Below are 22,153 nucleotides of genomic sequence, written 5' to 3'. Positions count from 1 at the left end.
GAATTTCTCATGAATAAAATTAAAAGATTTAGTTTTTGATATTTTTTTATAATGTTGTAGATTTTGATGATTATATTATTATATTAAATATATAATTAGCTATTTTTGATTTCTATCACTATTTTGTCTTTTTTTAAGTTTTTTAAGATTCTATCTGTGATTTTGTTTTTATATTTTTTTTTCATTTTATCGAGAAAATTAGTCTGATCTATTTATTAGATAAAAAATGATAATTACTTTTAAAATGAAATTACATCTTGTAGAATTTTTATTTTTTTTATTTTGTTCATATTATTTTAAACTATTAATTTTTTAAATTATTTTCAATTATATTATATATTATATAATTTAATATATTAATAATAATATATTAATATATTATTTAATTTAATACTATATATATATTATTTGAATTATTAATTTTATATTAATTTTATATTTTATAACATTTTTCTTAAATATTTTCGTATAAACATATACAAACATGAATGTATGATATGAAATGTATGATATGAAATATATTTTTTATACTTGCTTATTATAAATTTTAATATTCTGTTTTATAATAGTGAAAATAGTTTTTTTTGCTATTGTTTTTTATTTTATTTTTATTAGAAATATTTTTATTATTATTTTTAGATTGTAATTTTAAGTTGTATTTATTCTGTATTGTATACAAGTTTATACTATTTATTTATTTTATTTTATAATTTATTTTTATCAGATTAGCAATGATTTTTATAATATTAATTTTTATATGCAATCCTCTGATGATTATCTGCAATATATTCGTTAATATATTAATATTAACATATTATCACTATAAAATGAACAATATTTTCATGCAATGATCAAAATTGTAACAATTGAGATTCTTATAGATTTAACTACAGTATTATTTAATAATAAAATCCATGTAAATAGAAATTGATTTAATAATTAATTAATAATACAAAATGTAATTTCGTTATTTGAATTTATTTTTTCAGTAAGTGAGTTGCAAAAATTAAAATATCTTTCAGTTATTACTATATTTTATATTACTTTTTATTATTCTTTTTCTTTTTATTATATTATTTGATTTATTTTTTTTAATCATTACTTTAACTATTATATAATTATTTTATAATTATTACTTTTTTGAAATTGAGTGATTTTTCACTATGTTTAGATTTTTTAATATCATTTCTTTGATTATTAGCTTGGCATTTCTAAGATTATAATTATTTATTGTAATATTATTATATTTATTATTAACAATAATATAATTGACAATTATTTTAAATATTTGATAATATAAATTTTTATCAAATATGATTTTTTATCGATTATCAATACTCTTTGTTAATATTCTTGTTAATATATTTTGCAATGTTTTTTTTTAAGTAAAAAGTATACTTGCTTATTAGTATTAAATATTATTATTATAGTATTATTATTATAAGTACTTGTTTGATTGTTTGAGATTAATTGTAACTGTATAATATCTTTTAAAATAATTATTTGTTACAGATCAAAAACTTTTACAAAAATTTAATCCTTTGATATTGGATAATACTAATTTCGTATCAAGACAACGAATATTACTCGCTGAAGTCCAAAGTGATAATGTAAGTAATCTAAAATAATTACAGGAAATATCTATAATAAAATAAAAAGTAAAAAAAAATATTTTCTTCTTTAAAAAAAAAAAATTATATTTATATAAATAAAAATACATTTATATAAATATCATAAAAGATTTTTAAAAAATTATGCAAAAACTATTTATTGTACAAATTAAGTAAATTTAATCATGAAAAATTGAATTAAAAAATTATTTATTATATAAATTAAATAAATTTAATGATGAATTAAAAATTAAATTTTAAAAATTGAATTTTTTATTTATTTTTATTGAAATACATATATGATGAAGTTAAAAAAATTATTTTTTCATCAATTTTACGTGATTTGAATAATTTTTTTTTGTATATATACTTGGTATTCATTTAATTTTTGAATTATATGTAAATGTTTTCATATTATTTATGTAATTAAGTTGATCAATTNATATATATATATATTATATATGAATCATTTTTAAAGATTAAATCGAATAAAATGAAAATTATGAAAAACGAATTAATAAAAATTAATCATCATTATTCATTAATATCTTTTTGTTTAATAGATATTTTTTATTTTCTTCGAAATAAAAAATTTTTGTGCATATTTAAATGAAATTCATTCTGATTTATTTTAAAGAACAAAAGTTAACATACAATATATATATATATATATATAATATAAACAAAGATTAAATGTATCATATTTAAAGTATATTATTTTTTTTTTCATTATTATTCATTATAATCATTATTATTATATTGTTATTTATAATTATTATATCATTATAATTAATAATTATAGTATTAGTAATAGATATATATTATATATATATGTATATATATATAACGTATGTTAATAAAATGGTTAGTAATTGTTCCAATCAGAAAAGCAATGATTCTATATAAAAAAATAAATTGAAAATATAGAATAAAATTTTTTTATATGATGTTTTGTTTTTTAAGAAAATCGGCATTAAATATTCGCTGAATATATATACACTTCACTATCTTAACATATCTTGTTGTACAAACAAGATAACTGGCTTATTAACGAGATACCTTAAATTAAGATATAATTTTATTTAAAAATTATTAATTATTAAAAATAGTAAATATTTAAAATAATAATTCTTAAAAATACTAAATATTTAAGTTATAATATATATATAATATATAATATAATAATATAATATAATATATAAGTTATAATATAAGTTATAATATATAAAACATTTATTTATAGTATTAGCTAAATATTAGTTCGATTCATATCAATAATTCGCTATATTGCATTTAAAATGTTAAAAAAATTTAATATGTACGATTCTTAACATATCTATAATATTTTACAAGTAGAGTATTGTTTATACATAACAATTAGTTATTTTCAAAATTTTAAATCTTAATGAAATTAATTTTGAATATATGAAAATCATTATTTGCATTATTTAATCGAATTTATTTTTAAATAATAGTGTAATTATTCAAATTATATTAAATATAAATACATTATTATTATATTAAATATAAATTTTTCAAAATTATTCATTGAATTGAATAAAAATAATAATGAATAATAATTTATTATATAGATAATATTATATAAATTAATAACAATGAATCAATTTATTATATATTAAATAAATATATTTTAAATATAACTTATTCAGTGATATAATTATTAAATATATAAAAATATATTTATTAAAATAATATTTATATATTTGTTAATGAATAAATAAATAAATAAATACTTATGAAATAGATATATTTGCATAAATATATCTCTATAATTTAATACTAAAGAAATAAATAAATAATAATTCTATAATAAATAAATAATTCTATTAAACTTGTCTTTGAATTAAATTTAAGATAGATTTGATTTAATCTAAAAATAAATTAAGTCTGATTAAGTCATTTTAAGAATATACAGAAGAATATAGGAAAAACAATAGAAGCTTTTTTCTTGTCATCTATTAAAATTCTAAACAAACATTAAATAATAATCAGTTATTATAATATAATAATTAATTAATATATAATAATTTTATTATAAATTTTCTCTCGTATATTATTTTTAATAATTGATAACTTATAAGCAATAAAGTGACGAGTTTCTTAGGGATTTTTTTAAGAGAATGTTTCTGACTACATATAATAAATAATGATAAATTGTTAAATGATATATAATAATATGTTGCAATGAAATTATAATACATGATAATTTCTTTATAGTAAATACAATAGAACCTTCGTTATATGACATAATTGAACAATAAAATATTTTATTTAGAAAATGAAACAAAATAAATAGATTTTATTTATAAATAATTTTTATACATATAATATAAATCAATATAATATAATATAATATAAAATCAAAAAAATCAATATTAATCAATTCTTTTTTTTTTTTTTTTTTTTTTTTTGATAAAATTAAAGAGATCAAAGTTATTTAAAACATTTTTGAAGAATTTAATTATTTTTTCAGTATGAATTTTCTATGTTTCAAACCATCTGAATACCTAAAACTGTAAATGCCTTGAAATAAAATTATATCTTCGTTATTGTTGTCATTGTTTTAATAAATAAATTTCATACATAAAAAAAATGGATGAAACAAAGAAGAAATAAATATTTTTATTTATATATATTTATAGAAATATATATAATATATATAGAGATATTATAAAAAAAAATTTGCTATTCATATAATAAAATGTTCACATAACGAAATATTCATAGGAAAAAACATTTATAATGGATCTTTATATGAAAAATTACTATTATAATTACTATGTATAAAATGAGACATTTAAAATTTAATAATAATATTATAATAATAATATTATTAATATAAATGTATAATAATATTATTAATAATTAATATAACATAAAATGAATTATTTATTAAAGATATAAGAATAAAAGATTTGGATAAAAAAAAATAAAAAAAAATTGAAATTCCGAATTGCATCCAATATATTTGTTTTGTTTATTATGGACTCATTGTGTATAGAATGAAAGTTACAAATATTGTTATTAAAAAAATATTATATTATAATTGTATTATTGTATTTTAATATTTATTTATCATTAAGACTATTTATTAATATTTTTCAATATAATTTCATAACTTTTTTCTTTTAAAAGTTACCATTATCACTATTTGTTTGATCTTATTTTAATTTAGAAAATATAAAAAAATTCATAAATTTCTTAAAATTTAAAATATTTATGCATAATATTATTCATATATTCATATGAAATTTTCTATAGTTATAATAGGATTCCAATTAATTTGTTTAACCATGAAATAATATGTCTGGATGAATCGAGGTTTATTGGATAATCGAGAATTGGAACAAAATAATTAAAAATATATTTTTATATAAATTATTTTTCCTACAATTTATTTCTATATTTTGAATATTTACTTATAATTAAATGCGTATTTCTATATTTTGAATATTTACTTATAATTAATATGCGTTAATTATAATGATTATCTAATAATTACTAATCTCAAAAAATGAACAAAAATCTAATGGAAATAAAATAATTATATAAATAAAAGTTTAAAAGGATACAAGAATACGAATATATTTGAGAATAAAATTTTAAAAAATTATTTTTGAAAATTATTTTTATTAATGAATATTGCATTAAAAATTATTATCGAATAATCATTTTGTGTAGCAAAAAATATTTTCTAAATAATTTTCAAAAAGTTTTTAAAATGTATTTATATTATTATATTGAAAATGTTGATAAAATAGAAGATAAAAAAAATCAAAATTCTTAATAACCAATGAATGATTGAAATTCCAGATAATCGCAAATTAAATTTAATCGAAATTCTATTATATTCATTTAATTATTTTATTTTATTAAATAATATATATTTTATTAAATATATAATATATATTTTTATTATTTATAATTATTTTGAGATACCCCAAATTAGAATAAAAAGAATTAATTTTATATTTTTATTTTAAACAATCTAACTTTCAAAAATTTCTTGTGTATATATGTATCCTAAGATTTCATAAAATTGGACATAATTTTAATTCATTAATTTTTATTTAAAATCTGAAAGTATAATGATAGTATTTTTTATAAAATTTCATTGAAAAAATCTTAATAGATTTGAAAATAATCATATTATGTGTTTATTATTAAAAAAAAAATACACTTGATTGAGGACATTTTATTTAAAAAACAGATGTATTTAATCTTGTACATAATCTTCAAAATTATTTTTCAAATAGTTAATATTAGTTAATACGTCCGTTTCTTTAATTATACTATTTATTTATTAATAAAGATTTTAATAAAACTGATATTTACTTAAAATATATACATCAGGGATTAGTAATGTTATATATTGTTAAAATAATAATAAAATAAAACAAATAATTTAAAGTATAAGATTTGGAAATTTCATTGATAGATGATAACAAGAAGTATAACATACAAAATATCAGATATATTTCTTTAAATATAATGAATATTATATAATATTGGCAATCTCTATATGTTTATATCTTCTTTAAAAATCGCAAATATGTCGATATCTTCTTTAAAAATCGCAAATATATATATTAACACTATATATGTAATACATTAAATCAGATTTTGTGATTACAAATACATCATATTGATAGATAAAATAGAAAATCAATTTTTGTTTTTTTTTTAATTTCAAATAAAATTATTATTCTAGATAACTCTTTACATGTATAATTGGTCGAAAGAAAAGTCTGAAAAATTAATAAAACAAGCCACAAATTTGGGTACATGGCTTTCATCAAGGTCAAATTTTTTTACAAATGTAATAATGCAAAAATTAGGAATATTTTATCATCGACCAAGTTTTTCAAGAGAACATGCTAATTCACAATATCTTCAAATTATGGACATGGAAAGTCTTACAAAATTTTCTGCTGTAACATATAATGATGGGAAAGATTGGTCGAAATTGAATACTAAATCACAAAACATAAAGCATAATCAATTTTCATGGAACGAAGTAATTGGTCAAACAATGCGTGATGTAAAACCTAATAGCATTTTTCATAACAGTATAGATCCAACAGTGAAGGCAGTTTGCGATTTGCAAGACTTACGATCTCGCGAAAAAAAAGTAAAAGGTAAATAAAAAATGAAATTTGATTTTATATTATTTATTATTCTTCAATTTAATTCTCTTCATCTCAATTCTCTTCATCAGAAATAATATTTAATTGAAATTAGTTTAGAAATTTAAAATATAACAAATTTTATAGAATAGAGATGACGAATTGATAGTTAATTATGATTTCTTTTTGTAAACAAAGTTGCCAGATGAGAACATTTTTTTCTCTATCATTAAAACCTCTCAATTTCTCCGGCGAATTTCCACATGAAATATAATGTTTTAAATATTTTCAAACAATATTCTCGTTTAATACATTTTTGTCATACGCCGTTATTATTTTTACCTTCGTGGCGTTTACAATCTACTGCTACTAGAGATCATTCCCTTACAGCGCAATAGCAATCAACTTTAAACGCAATTAATGTAAATCTAATAATCTAAATAGCAATAATAATAATGTGACTTTTAGAGAAATAATGTACAATCTCGATCTGACAACTTTGCTTTTAAATTTAAATATATTAAAATTTATCTCCTCTATATGTTGTATATAAATAAGAATATAAAAAATTTTAACAAATTATTGTATTTTGCTATTATATTTTGTTTTTCTTGTTTATACTCTTGATTCATTTATTTTGTCTTTATTAATTTTAAAATTGTATTCATATAGTAGAATATCAATTTTTTGATGTGAAAAAGAAATAGCTAATTAAATAGATTTAATTTCCAATGAGAAAAAATCGTCATCTCTATTATCTATAATAAAATATGATAGTGATAATTTAATGTGTTAAATTTTATAATTATATACTCATATAATATTATTTCTCTTAATTTTCAGAAGATTTGAATAAATTATATACAATGTGGCAAAATCGTAGTGCTACCCCAAACATTCCAATTTCAATTATTGCTTTAAATACTTTCAAACAATATTCTCGTTTAATACATTTTTGTCATACGCCGTTATTATTTTTACCTTCGTGGCGTTTACAATCTGCTGCTACTAGAGATCATTCCCTTACAACGCAATCAACTTTAAATGCAGGCATTAATATATATCAACAATTATCACAGCAAATACAAAAAAGCCAAGATGACCAAACAGATATTATTAGATGGCATAAGGAATTATGCAGTTTAATGTTGTCTGAATATAAGCAATATCTTCATTCATTAGGTTTTACTTCTGTACAAATAGAATCATCTGATAAAAGGTAAAATCATATTAAATTTTAAAATTGTTAATATAACGTTTTATTAATAATTAATATAACATTTTTAATTTTTTTTAAATTATTGTTATAAAATATATTGTTATAATAAAAAGTTATTTAAAATATGAATTGAACATAAAATATTGAATATATAATGAATGAGATATTTTATAATTTTAAAATTCATTTTTGAGAGATTTTATTCGTAGATGTAATAATTATATTCTTTTAGACATAATAATACGTCTAAAATTATTAATTATTATTAATAATTTTAGACATATTTAGAAATTATTAATTAAATTTTTAACAAATAGAAATAAATTTTAAAGAAATTAATTTCTTATAAAAAATATTTTTCGAATTACTTATAAAAATAAAAAATGTTAAAATTTATTAAAAATTTATGTTCATTTTATCAATTATATAATTAAATAATATAATCTTTGTCAACATTAATATTATTATGATATAATTTCAAAAATATTCCAATATATATACAGCAAAGATATTCTAATATATATACATATATGGGATATGTAGAAAGATTAATTTTAAAAACAAAAATAACACTTAAAAATGTCAGTTGAGATTTATTTATTAAATTATAAATAATTTAAATTTGCATTATATGAAGTAAGATGGGAATAGAATAGCAGCAGCGAAAACAAAACAGTCTCATTCTGTTGCCATCTTGGTTCGTCTAAGCTTGATTATTGAATGATGAATTATATATAATTTAATAAATAAACCTTAATCAATATTTTTGTATATCAACTTTTATGTTTTCGCATTCAGAATCGACTCCAAAAATAGAGGATTATTATATATCAGATTAACACAATTGTACAATTATTAATTGTTTAATTTCTTTCAGTACATTTTAATTTTAAAGGAATCAACATTTTTATTCTGAATCCGGTTTGTTTTTATATGTATATATAATATATGTATAATATTTATATTATATATATTATATATATAACTTATAAATCGGGAATAATATGATATCAATAAATAATTTAAATTAAGAGGTTTTTTTTAAAATGATTTTTAAAAAAATCATTTTTAATGAAATTAAATTGTCTTAGGAAATTTTTTCATATAAATAAAAGTATTTATTTAGTTTAAAATAATATGCAATAATACTTATTCTAGTTTCTTTGTACAAAATTTTCTTTCTTTTGTGTATTTTTGTGTATTTTTTTCGTATATAATCAATTATATCTAAAATAATCAATGAATTTATTTATTTTTTACAAGCATTTAAAAAATAAGCACAATTTAAATTTAAATTTAAAAAATTATTTTTTATTTAAAATTTAAAAAATAATATATATATCAATTCTTAGATTTCTTTAATATATAATTGTATAATTTCTTGACAAAATTAACGTGCATAAATGTAACGTTTCCTAATTTAATATATACATTAATATATACATTTCTCTTTTTGAGAGAGAGAGAATTATAATAGAATATGTAGTAAAATAATGTCATTTTATATATAAATATTTATTCATCTCAAATATTTTTCAGTTTTGAAGAACAAATTCAGCAACAATCTTATTATCTTAAAAAATCAATGCTTGGGGGAATACTACTATTTGAAATTCATTTATCGCAACCTTTCTTTATTGTTAAATTACATATTATTGAATGCAGTCGACTACAGACAAAAGCAAGTAGTGCTTTAATGAATCAAGTAAGTTTCTTAATTTTTTATTTTCTTAAGTATTTGTATTCATTAAATTTAATGTAATCATAAAACCTATTATAATTTATATTATTATTATATATTATTATTATATTATTATATATATTAAATTACTTAAAATTATAGATATATAAATTACTTAGAATTATAAAAATTAATTCTATAAATAATCCTATATTTTATGTTTCTATATTTTAATTTATTAAAATTATAATCTAATTAAAAATATTTTTTCTTTTATTTTTTGGTATTTGAATACTATTATATTAATTATGTTTTAAATTTGATATTTAATAATTAAGTTTTTGTTTATTCTTTTTTTTAATTTGAAAATAATAAAATTTTATTTTGTTACAGTTTATGCTAAGTTTTGTGGATGCATGTGACAAAATCAAAATTAGTATGCATCTACATTCATTTACATATGATTTTCATTTACGTTGTATCCATTCGTATATAGCTGGGACTGGACCTTGGTTAGTACAACAAGGTTATCATCTCATTCATTTTCTTGATGATTTTAACAAATATTATAGCAAAGCTCCAAATTATGCAAGAAATCTTATATATAGTGGTAAGTGGAATTATATCAAGTACGTGTATGTTTATTTTTTAATTATTTTAAATAAATTATTTGATCGAATGTTAACACTTATAATTAATATTATACAAAAAATAATATACTGGAATATTTTCAATAAAAATAATAATTTCACAAAGATTTGGAAACTAATATGCGCATAGATATGCAATAGAAATAATATTTATGAAAATGAATATAATGATATTTGATAATATATTTATTTCATATAATGATTTTTATTGATATCGAGAATAGTTTTATTTTTGATCTGTGTTATATTTTTTTTAAATATTTTTTAATTCATATTTAATGAATAATATATTTTATATTTTGAATCAATATATTTTATTGTTTAGTTATTATTTAATATTTTAGTTTTAGTTTTATTTAATATTTTGAAAAGAAAAAGAGCAAATAAATTATTAAAATACTATTATATATTAATTAATATATTATTATATATTAAATTAAATTTATATATATATTTTTTAATATTTATTTTTGTTTAGATGTAATAACTATTCGCAATTTAGCGATATCCGGTCGGAATTTATATTCTTATTTATTATCTCATGAGAAGATTTATAACATGCGCGTATTCATAATGAAAAATGATCTTCATGATTCTGAAGAAAGTGAATATGTTTTAGTAAGCTTAAAAAGTACTCCTTTAATTAGTTATTGTGACGCACAAGATACAAAATATGCCGATGATTTTGATGTTGTTCTTATTGTATCACATTTAGAACAATGTCCACAAGTAGAAAAAACAGAAATTACTTTAAAATATTATTTAATGTTAACAAGCAAACGAGAATTATATCCAAAGAGAGAAGTAGAAAATAATAAATTAGGAAAGTTTCGTACGGTATATAGTATCGAAAAATCAACTAATACTTATACTGAGCCTCTTATGGATACTTTAAACGAATCTTCTTCAATGCAAGATTGTAAACAAGATACAAGTGATAAAAAATGTGATACCAAATTGTACAATGCTAATTTCGGTATGAATTGTAATAGTATAGGTGCTCCAATACCTCCACCAGTACCCAATTCTCCATTAACACAAAATGTAAATCCTCCAAATGTCGCAGTTAATTCTCCATCTCCACATTTGATTCAAATACGAAAAGAATCAATTAATTATTTAGGTTATTATTCGTCACATGAACAGTTAATGCAACAAACAATAATGTCTCAAGCAAATGCAGCTCGTATACATATAATGAATATGATAAAACGTGGAGCATTGGAATGTAGAACACATCTTCTTTGGAATAAGTTATTAGAAGGTAAATCTGCAATGAATTATATTGAATTCTCTGAACTCTGTTCATTGGCTCATGTTGAGCCTTTATCGAACATGGATCCAAGATTGAAGCCATTTATTAACCAGCCAGTTTCTTGGTATCAAGCTTTATCAAAAGTTTTACAAAATAAATATCAAGAACATCATAAACAATTTAATACACCAGATGGAAATATTAGTCATCTACTTATATTGCATCCAAATTTTTTTCAAGTTTTTATGATGTTAACTATAGATTTACATGCTTCACGAGGGGTTTGTATTATTTTTTGTATTAATATTATTTATATATATTATATAGAATGATCATGAAATCGTGATAAAAATAAATATTTTCCTATATTAAAATAAATTCAAAAATATAAAATAAAAATTATTCATATATGTAAAAATTTAATAAATTATAATAGTTTACTTTTATAATATATCCAAGCAGGAGTTCTATAAGAGAATAAGAATCATATTTTATAAATTAATATTTAAAACAAATGAATTATTAAAATTTATAATTTTTATAATTATATAAAAATATAATAATATATGTATAAAAAATATAAAAAATATTTACTAATGAGATAATGACAATTTGTTGAAACTTTTATGATCAAAAGAATATTAGAATTTCTATTAATATGAAATATATGAATATATTTTTTAATATGAAATATAAATATGAAATTAATATTATTATTTTTAATAAATACCTTTAAATAATATAAATTATTTTATATAAAAAATTTATACTTTCAAAATTATATTTATAAGATTAAATAATTATATGATTGTTAAATAAACTTGATAAAAAATTTATTTTTTATTAAAAAAATAAAATATAAGAAATATAGGAGCAAAGTAATAAGGAATAAATATCTTATATACATAGAAAATTGAAGTTAAGAAATCCTAAATTTTATAACAATTATTTGAAATATTTTTGATAAATTTTCAAATAGTTATCTATTTTAGCTTAAATAAATCATTATATTGAAATTAAAAATTATGTACAAATAATAAATTATTCTATTTAAAAATGCATAATTATTTGATAATTGATAAAAAATATTAAAAAATTTTTTTTTTCTTAATAACATTGTATTCTTATATATTATATGTATATTATAAATTTTGCATGTATAGTATATAAAATCAAGAATACAAAAAAGAAAAAAAAATAAAAGTTCATATATTTAATAATCGTGAATGTTCCAAAAAAGAAATATTTTATTTAAAAAAATAAATATATAATAATTTGCATGATATATTTTGTATAATATTTTATTGAAAAAATTTTATTGAAAAATTAAATTTATTATATTAAGTAATAAATTTACATAAATAAAATTTTTAATCGATTTTTTTTTATTTTTAGGATTTATACGCAGTTTATTGTAAATCAGAGGAAGCGATTAATGCTCCACGTTGTATAGAAGATACTTATAATTTAATAGAAGGTTTTGTAAATGCTTGTTGTTTCCACTTGTGGATGGGTTTCTATAATTAATAACAATTATACATTCCAAACAAATAATTTTATTTGTACTTATTATTTATATGTACTTGTATGTACTAATTAACGTATATACAAAACTAATTATATTAATTAAAAAATTATGTATATTTTCATTGTTTGTTATATTGTACTATATTTCATTACTGTAATTTTTATGAAAAATATATTTTTTCTAATTTAAAAAAATTTATATTTATATCTGTTTTTTTTAAAAAGTTTTTAAAGAAGTTTTTAAAATTAAAAAATTAAAAAAATTTTAATAAATTGTTATTTAAACTATTTAAACTAACTAGTTTGATTAAAGTGAAAATACACAGATAAATTCTAAATAAAGTTTAGATAACTAAATAAAATTTAATTAATTAAGTTTTAATAAATTTTTCTTTAATAAAATTTTATTTAAATTAAAATGAGAGTAGGCAAATCAATTCTAGAAAATTTAAATAAAATTAGAATTTGAAAAGTATATAATTTTCATATAAAATTCAGAGAACGATAGAAAGTCGAGAAATCTTTTATTCCATAAAAGTAATAAATTTTTATAAATAAATTTAATATAAATTTAAAGAATTATTAAATTTAAGAAAAAAAATTTTTTTTCTTATACGAATGTATAAATATGAAAGATATTATAGTTTTTAATATAAATTTTATATTATATATATGTGATATATTGTTGTTTCATTCATCATTAATATCGTATCAACTGTTTTAAGTTTTTTGTTATATTATAAGTTAAAGTTGATAAAAATCAAAATTTTTTAAAAATATTTATATAAATCTTAAATAAAAATTTATATTATAAATAAGAATTTATAAAAAAAATATTTATAAATTTGTAATTTATAATTAAAGATTCATAAAAATAAAAATATTATTATTTCTAGGAAAAATTGTTGTCCACTAGTCATTTAATTAATAAATTAAATTTAAGTGATTAATAAAGTAAATAAAAAAAGATATTTAGATTAAAATAGAAGATTTTTATTGAAATTTTATTTTTAAAACTATTGCAAATAAAATAATTATTATTTTCTTGATAAAGAAAAATAAATATTTTTTTAGTTATTTGATTTATTAATTTAATCTTTATATTATAATAATACATTGTATTTTTATTTTAAAATTTTTCCCACTTTTGAATGGGAGAATATAAAAGAAAGATTAATTGAACATTTAATTTAATTTCAGTTATCAATAGCTTAAACTTATAAATAAAAAAAAATTCTTCGCAGAGATTAATAAAATTTTTCTATTAGATGACAATTGATCCAAATTAGATATTGCGATAACATTATATAAATAACATTTAATAATAATTGTAATCATATTGAAAAAAATCAATGTATATAAAATATAAACACTTCAGTATATGCAAAACAATAAAAATTTATTTTTAAAATTATTATTGAATTTTTTTTAACTTTTTTATTAAATGCACTTAATCGTTAATAATTAATCATATTTCTTTTATATTTTTTAATAAGGATATTATATCGATATTATTAACAATCGTTAAATGATCTAAAAACTTATATATATTATATTACACAATATTAATGTGTTAATATTATGTTAATATCAAATATCTTTCAACTTTGGAATTATTGTTTATATTGTACAAAATTGTTATATTCATTAAAAAAAAATTTAATATCTGCTGATAATGATATCTGAAAATGATCAATATTTGGTATGATCTTCTTTATATAATAATATAACTTTTCAATTTAATTTTTTTTTTCTTAAATATCAATTATCTGAATTGATCTAATTAGGAGACAAATCTATTTGCACAAATAATTGTTTGAATAATCAGGAAGAACTAAATTTGTAAATTCGTTATAAAATAATTACAAATTAGATAATTTTCAAATATGGTTTATATAAAAAATATATATATATATTTCTAATAGAAAAATATAAAATTATAAAAAATTAATTTTTTAGATTTGAATACTGCTTTTAGATATTCATCCATTTGATTGAATGCTTTTAAATTTTTAATTATTTCAATTATATATCTTGGAATATTATTAATTTAAATACTGCAAGTTATTTATTATATACGTTACATTTATACGTAAGTAATTTAAATTACTTAAAAATAGTTAAATATATATATAATTATGTAATTCACTCTGTTTATTGTTCATTTAAATGATTAAAATTCGAATAATTAATTATTATAAAGTGCATATTTATTTTTATTAATAAAAATTTGATATTCGAAATATAATTTGAAATATAAAATGCGATCATAAATATTTTAAATACTTTTTGAAATGTTTATTTAAATAATGTTAAATTTTTCTTCCAATCGTGATAATACAAAAAATATGTTTTATATGCAATTTAAATAATATCGAAACATTAATTTATTGCAAAAAATATTTTAATTTCCTAAAGTTATTTTTAATTTTTTTCAAGTATTAATGTTTTTTTATATATTTATATATAATTTATATTTATATTTTTTATATATTTTTATACATAAGTGAATATTATTTATTATATCATTATCATATTATATACTTTTTTATGTAACTGATGTTAAAATATAATATTTCAAATATAATAGTATGAAATGATTTTGAAATGATATTTAACTTTAAAAATTATTATAAAATTTGTGTCTATCGAAATTGTTGGTTTTATCAACGACACAAGAAACGAAAAGTTAATTCTAAAAATCAAAATAAATACAGATGTCAATTGAGATTTATTTCTTAAATATCTATTAGGTAAGTAATCTTTTAGGTAATTAAATTTGTGTTGAATGCGATTATATCTTCGTTACATTATTATCCCATTCTGTTTCCGTTTTGTTTTATCTAATGTATAATTAGATAATATATTAACATTTTATATAAATAAAGTATTTTAAAAATTGAAACAAAATTTGATGCAGCAATAATATATTTAATTTTTCATTTTTTACAATGTTTAAAAATATTATCTTATTAAAATTCTGTTCTCTATAGATTCAATAATAACATTTAATTGAAAACAATAACCAGTTTTTGAATAATATACAGTACATTAAAAAAGTAAGATTAATAAAAATATAAAATAATTGAATATAAAATAATTGAATAAATTTTATATTTTTTTCCTTCAAAATAATCTTTGAATCTTTGAACAATTCAATATATCTAAATCATACATTTCATTGTTTAAAAATCATTTGGCTTGAATTATATTTAATTATTTTATTATATTTTTTGAAATCGAATTGGAATTTATCTTTCAATTTGAATTTCAATTATAGAATCAAAAAAATATTAATCTTATATTAGGGAAGTAAAGAAAAATACATAAAAATTAAAATATACCAAATATTTATTTACTTATATAAAAATATATGAAATGTAATAATATTTAAATACATAAATTTTATTTTTCATAAAAATGTTATTATTGATATATATGAAAATGGAACAATTGGTATCTCGAATCTATACATATAACAAAAATAATGACTTTAAACTAAAATAGAAATTTTTATATTATTATCTTACTTATTATATTATTATCTTACTTTATTATTAATATATTTTTTTTATTTCATGATAAAAAGTAGAAATTGAAAAATGTGGCATTCTCATCACAATAAATCGATCAACTTTATTATCTTTCGATTATTAAGCCATGTGATAATCAAACCATCTGTTTATCAATTCTTCAGATTTCGGTGAAATATTGTTTTTTTTTCTGTACCTTTTTTTTTTATTTTATAAAAGATAAATGAACTAATATTCAAAAAAATATGACCAAGATAATTAAAGCAAATGATTCAAATATAATTTAAACAAAACGATTATTAAGCTCTTTTAAATAATTAAATAATTAATATTCTATTGAATTTTTCGAATTCAATACTTTGAAAAAAATAAAATTGCAATTTTATTAGTACGTTTTGGTAGTAAGAATTTTTTCATTGCTTTTCTACATTTTATATATATTCTGCATATATATATATATCATATATAAAATATTCATTTTATATATATTCTGTATATATATATATATATATATATATATATATATTTCAATAAATATATTTTATATTTAATCATTTGATTAAAATATATTTTAAATGGTTTAAATTATTTGATTATGTTAAATATATCAAGAATGCTTAATAGGCAAAAGTTTGGTTTGTAATTGTATTATTCACAATCGATATTTTTGCAAAATTCTTAATATTTTTTAATGATAGTGACGTATTTTTTATAAAATGTTGATAAATAAATGTTAATAAATAAATCGATGATAAATAAATTTTTCATTGTTATAAATGTTAATTGTTATAAATGTTAATTACTTTTAATTACAACTCAGAAAACTATTTGCATATTTTATTTATTTATATCATTGTTTTTTTATAAATTTTTTCGATTAATATATTATGTATTTATATTTGCAATTATTTACATTTGTCATTTGAAATAATAATATTGAAATATAATAATAACATGAAAAGATTAGTTTTTATTTATAAGATCTACTTTTTATTTATATATTAAATTAATTTTATATGTAAATCTTTGTACTCGTCACAAAATATTCGTATTTTATAACAATATTAAGAAAACTATCAGCCTTAAAAAAAACATATATTGTTAAGAATGTCAACATTTAAATTAACAAATTTCTTTTCGTTTCAATTATAGCCTTTTTTAAATATTACGTAAGCTATTATATGAAGAATGAATATATAGTTTGATACGTATACTCAATATTCATTTTTTGTTCTATGTAAAAGAACGTTTTATTAAGTACTACTAGAAAATTATAGTTCTATTGTAATATTTTCTTTTGCACCTGTCTAATACCATATGTCATACCACTATATAATACAACCTCTAATTATTATTGTCCGTAAGTTAACTAGCACTAGAAAAAAATATGCTATGTATAATATAAAAATATAAAAAATCATTACCCAACGTTGTTATGATGCATAGTATGATTTATTAAATAAATTATTAAATAAATCATACTATACATTATTTGAAAAATTCTTTTTTAAGTAATACTTCGTACATATTGAATTTATGCACCAGTTAAGTTTTATTTCATTCGATTGAACAAGTTGAAACAAGTGACTCCAGAGAAAGGCATTTATATTATATGATTTAATGTAGCTTTATCTCTTTGTTGGCCACTTCCTATTAATAGTACCAGAAAGCAAGTTGTGTATAAAAATTTTACAAATCGGTGCCATTATTAGCACTTCCATGATACTTCTATCTCTAATTTATACGATTTATTTGAATTTAGACAATCTTAACATATTTTTTAAATGTATTTGTCTACCAATGGATGTATTTCAACATATTGTACAAACTACTACATGCTTTATAAAATATAATACTTTACAAGTAAGTTAATTATTCATTTTATTTCAATATTTGATGTAAAAAGATATATATTTTAATTATGAGTTACAGCGAGTAGTCGAAGAAATGATGACATGTATTAAAGAAATGCAATTGTATGAAATTATGTATGCATATGTCGCAAAATATAATATTTTCTACGGAGGAACTATTGTATTAATATATACAACTGCAACTGTTTTTATATTAGGACTAACGTTCTTACTTTTCCAATTACTTTTCCATGGAAAATAGAATATCCATTTCAAGTTAATTATACATTTAGAAATCTTATTATATATATGCATCAATTTTTCTTCTCTTATCAATGTGCTGCACATGTGTAACTATATTTGTGATGCTTTTACTTTGGTTCACATCCGCAAGATTTGAATGTTTAATTAAGGAATTACAAAAAACTACAAATATTGAAATGTTAATTATTTGCCTTAAAAAACAATTACTTTTGAGGAGGTAAATTTTTTTAATACATATAACATTTTTTAAATATATGGATTATTAATTATTGTAAATTATTAATTTTTATTTATTATAAATTATTATAAATTCCTTTGTTTAGATATGCAGAAGATGTAGTGAATTGTATTTGTTTTATAATATTTTATATTATGGCAGTAAGCACAATTGTACTGACTTTATCTGGTATTATATTGATTACAGTAAGTGAAAATAATGTAATGCATAGTACATGATAAATTAATTCTGTAATTTATATAGACTTCATTATTATATAGACTTCATCTTGTGAAAATACAATTTTTAACTATATGAGTATCTATACTTCTGGAATATGCATGGCCAGTTGATCATATGTATGATATGGTAAGTTATATTTATATTCTCAATACTAAATTAAAAAATTATTTATCGATCTTTGAATTATTATAATTTGATTAAAATTATAATTGGTAAAAAATTATATAATAAATGACATTTAAGTCATTTCAAAGCGTTAAATCTCTATTTTTGCATGCTTAAATTGATTTTTTCTTAAGAATATTTTGTTAAAAAAACAAACAAGGAATTTATTATTAACAAAATAAAAATGATTTTTTTTTAAAATTATATCAATCACTGATAATTGACTTTAATATTTAATTCTTTATTCTAATTCAAGTTATCATAAATTTGAGGATCATATTTTTAAAATATTTTTAAAATGAGAATTTTGTTTATTTAGATTTTTACTTTATGTTTTGTGCGTATGTATATTTAATTTATTAAAGAATTAATATTTTACATTATTAATATATTAATATTTCATGCTAATATATTTTAGCTCAATTTCTTTATTTTAGTTAAATTAACTTTAGTTAGATTTCTTAGCATTAAATATTATTAATATTAATTAAAATTATGCATTAAATATTAATAATAAAGAATAAACATTTTATGTGTATTAAATATAAAAATGTGAAATATAAAAAATATTTGGAACATTTTAAAGAAAATATTCGATTTCGTTGATAGAATTCAGTGATTTAAGTGTTATTTGTATGCAAATGTGGAAATTTTTGAAAATTTTTGCAAATTAATAATAATACCATGTTAAATTTATTTCTAATCTGTTTCGATAATGGAAGTAGCGCTAGCCAAATTCAAATTATCTTTCAATCAATATGTTTTATATATATTGCATTAATTAATATACACAGTGTTTGTTTTATATAAATAGGAAGAAATATTTTTTTAAGAAAAGAATATTATGAAAAAAATGTTGTAAATGTTCTTGATATAAGAAAATATATATATATTATAGAATTTTATTATACAAAATGTTAATATATAATATTTAAATATAAATATTATTATGTAATATTAAATAATTATAAAATAGATAAATAATTATAGAATTTCATTTATTCCAGATTATTTTAACGATTAAAAAAAAATACAAAAATTAATATAAAAATATAAAAAATGAAGTTTATTTATTAATTTATATTTTTTTAAATTTACGTTACAAAGTGAAACATATATAGAATGAGATCCTTTTATTTTGTTCATATTATAGTCTCGCTCTATTTCCATCAAAGATTTGTTTTAAGCAAATTAAATTTGTATTTTTAAAATCATAGTATATATTATAAATAGATCGATAAAAAATGAAATTATTATGTATATAAATTAATAAAATGACAGCATTAGCTGTTAAAGTAAAATAATGTCTGACAAAGAATTTTATTCGTGGAATTAATAATATAAATAAATTTAGAAAAGTGTATTATTTATAATTATAATAATTAATATTGAAATTCCTTACTTCTCTAATTTCTTGTATTTATATTTTTGTTTTATTATTAAAATGTAAATTTGATTTCTATTATTCATATTCTATTATAAGCCAAAGATCATCATGGTTCGTTTAACTAGAAAATATCCATCAATTTTATAAAAATTTCTTGTTTAAATATATAATTAAGATATAAATAATTAATAAATAAGATATTAAATATAAATATTAAATATAAATAAAATAAATATCTTATCAAATAAGTGCTCATATGTATACAATATTATCAAAAAAGTACGGAAAATATGCAGAATAACAGAGTCATTTTCAGTTTCATAATTTTCGAGATATTTGCAAAAATATGTTTTTCATTATGTATATTTAATAAACTAAACATTTTTCTATTTGTCTTCTTACACTTTTACACATGTATTAGCTTCAATCTATTCGTGGAAACATAAATAGGCAAAATTTAATAATTGAAATTAGTTAATTCGCTGAATTACTTCAATAATTTATTATTTAAAGCATAATAATGATTGAAAAATTTTAAAAATTTTAAAAATTAAAAAACGATATAATATATCACTTACAAAATTCGCAGAATTTCTCAGAAAAATTAATCCGCAAAAGTAAATTTTCTCGAGTATAGAATGATACTGATTGCCATTGAGCTTAATATGGTTAGAAAATATTAAATATCAAGATCATTTTCACATTTCAATCATGTCAAAGAATTTCTAAAAAATATACAATTCCAAGAATCTTCTAAATAAACTTCTCTCAAAAATGACATTGTTCTTATGCAATATCACTCTATATTCTTATTACTATAAATTTATTACACATATATTAACTTCAACCTATTCGTGGAAAAATAAATAGGTAAAATTTAATAATTGAAATTAGTTAATTCACTTAATTACTTCAATAATTTATTATTTAAAGCATAACAATGATTGGAAAATTTTAAAAATTTTAAAAATTAAGAAATGATATATAATCGTTCTAAATGTTTTAACAACATGTTATATATGTTATATATGTTTATATATGTTCAAAATATATAAATTTTGTATATTGTGTAAAAAATTATGTATAATTATAAATTTTTTTCAAATTATTTTATTCGTTTATCTTTTCATACATGGAATATATAATAATTGTCATTATTTTGCAGAAAATATTCAATCATTCAGAAAATTCAAATGTTTTTTTACCTATATTATATTAAATACAAAATATCGAAAATTTATATTATATATTTTAAACTAATTTTTTTTGCAAATATCTCAAAAATTAAATATATTATTATTATTCCTATTATTATTACTATTATTATTATTATTTTTAAAAACTATTTCGTTAATTCTCGTTAAGTATTAGATTTAATTCATATTTATTTTTACAATTTGAT

The 22,153-nt window shown here is 17.0% G+C and overlaps 1 protein-coding gene and 1 pseudogene across 4 annotated transcripts in view; both read left to right on the top strand.

The window, feature by feature from the left end:
- LOC122713674 (KICSTOR complex protein SZT2-like) overlaps positions 1-13,284 on the top strand; it is a 92,905-nt gene extending 79,621 nt beyond the window's left edge. For all 4 annotated transcript variants that reach the window (XM_043934348.1, XM_043934345.1, XM_043934346.1 and 1 more), the window contains 7 exons: positions 1,513-1,610; positions 6,343-6,769; positions 7,601-7,976; positions 9,516-9,681; positions 10,051-10,267; positions 10,786-11,843; positions 12,958-13,284. In XM_043934348.1, the coding sequence (XP_043790283.1) occupies positions 1,513-1,610; positions 6,343-6,769; positions 7,601-7,976; positions 9,516-9,681; positions 10,051-10,267; positions 10,786-11,843; positions 12,958-13,089 (2,474 nt within the window). In that variant the 3' untranslated portion in view covers positions 13,090-13,284. The remainder of the gene's footprint in view (positions 1-1,512; positions 1,611-6,342; positions 6,770-7,600; positions 7,977-9,515; positions 9,682-10,050; positions 10,268-10,785; positions 11,844-12,957) is intronic.
- A 4,776-nt stretch (positions 13,285-18,060) lies between these two features.
- On the top strand, positions 18,061-19,195 carry LOC122713670 (annotated as a pseudogene).
- Positions 19,196-22,153: the final 2,958 nt, after the last annotated feature.

Source organism: Apis laboriosa, unplaced genomic scaffold (genome assembly GCF_014066325.1).
Source record: "Apis laboriosa isolate Shangri-la unplaced genomic scaffold, ASM1406632v1 scaffold262_cov140, whole genome shotgun sequence".
Lineage (NCBI taxonomy): Eukaryota > Metazoa > Arthropoda > Insecta > Hymenoptera > Apidae > Apis > Apis laboriosa.
The sequence above is the reverse complement of the archived record's forward strand: the minus strand, read 5'-3'. Positions and strand labels throughout refer to the sequence as shown.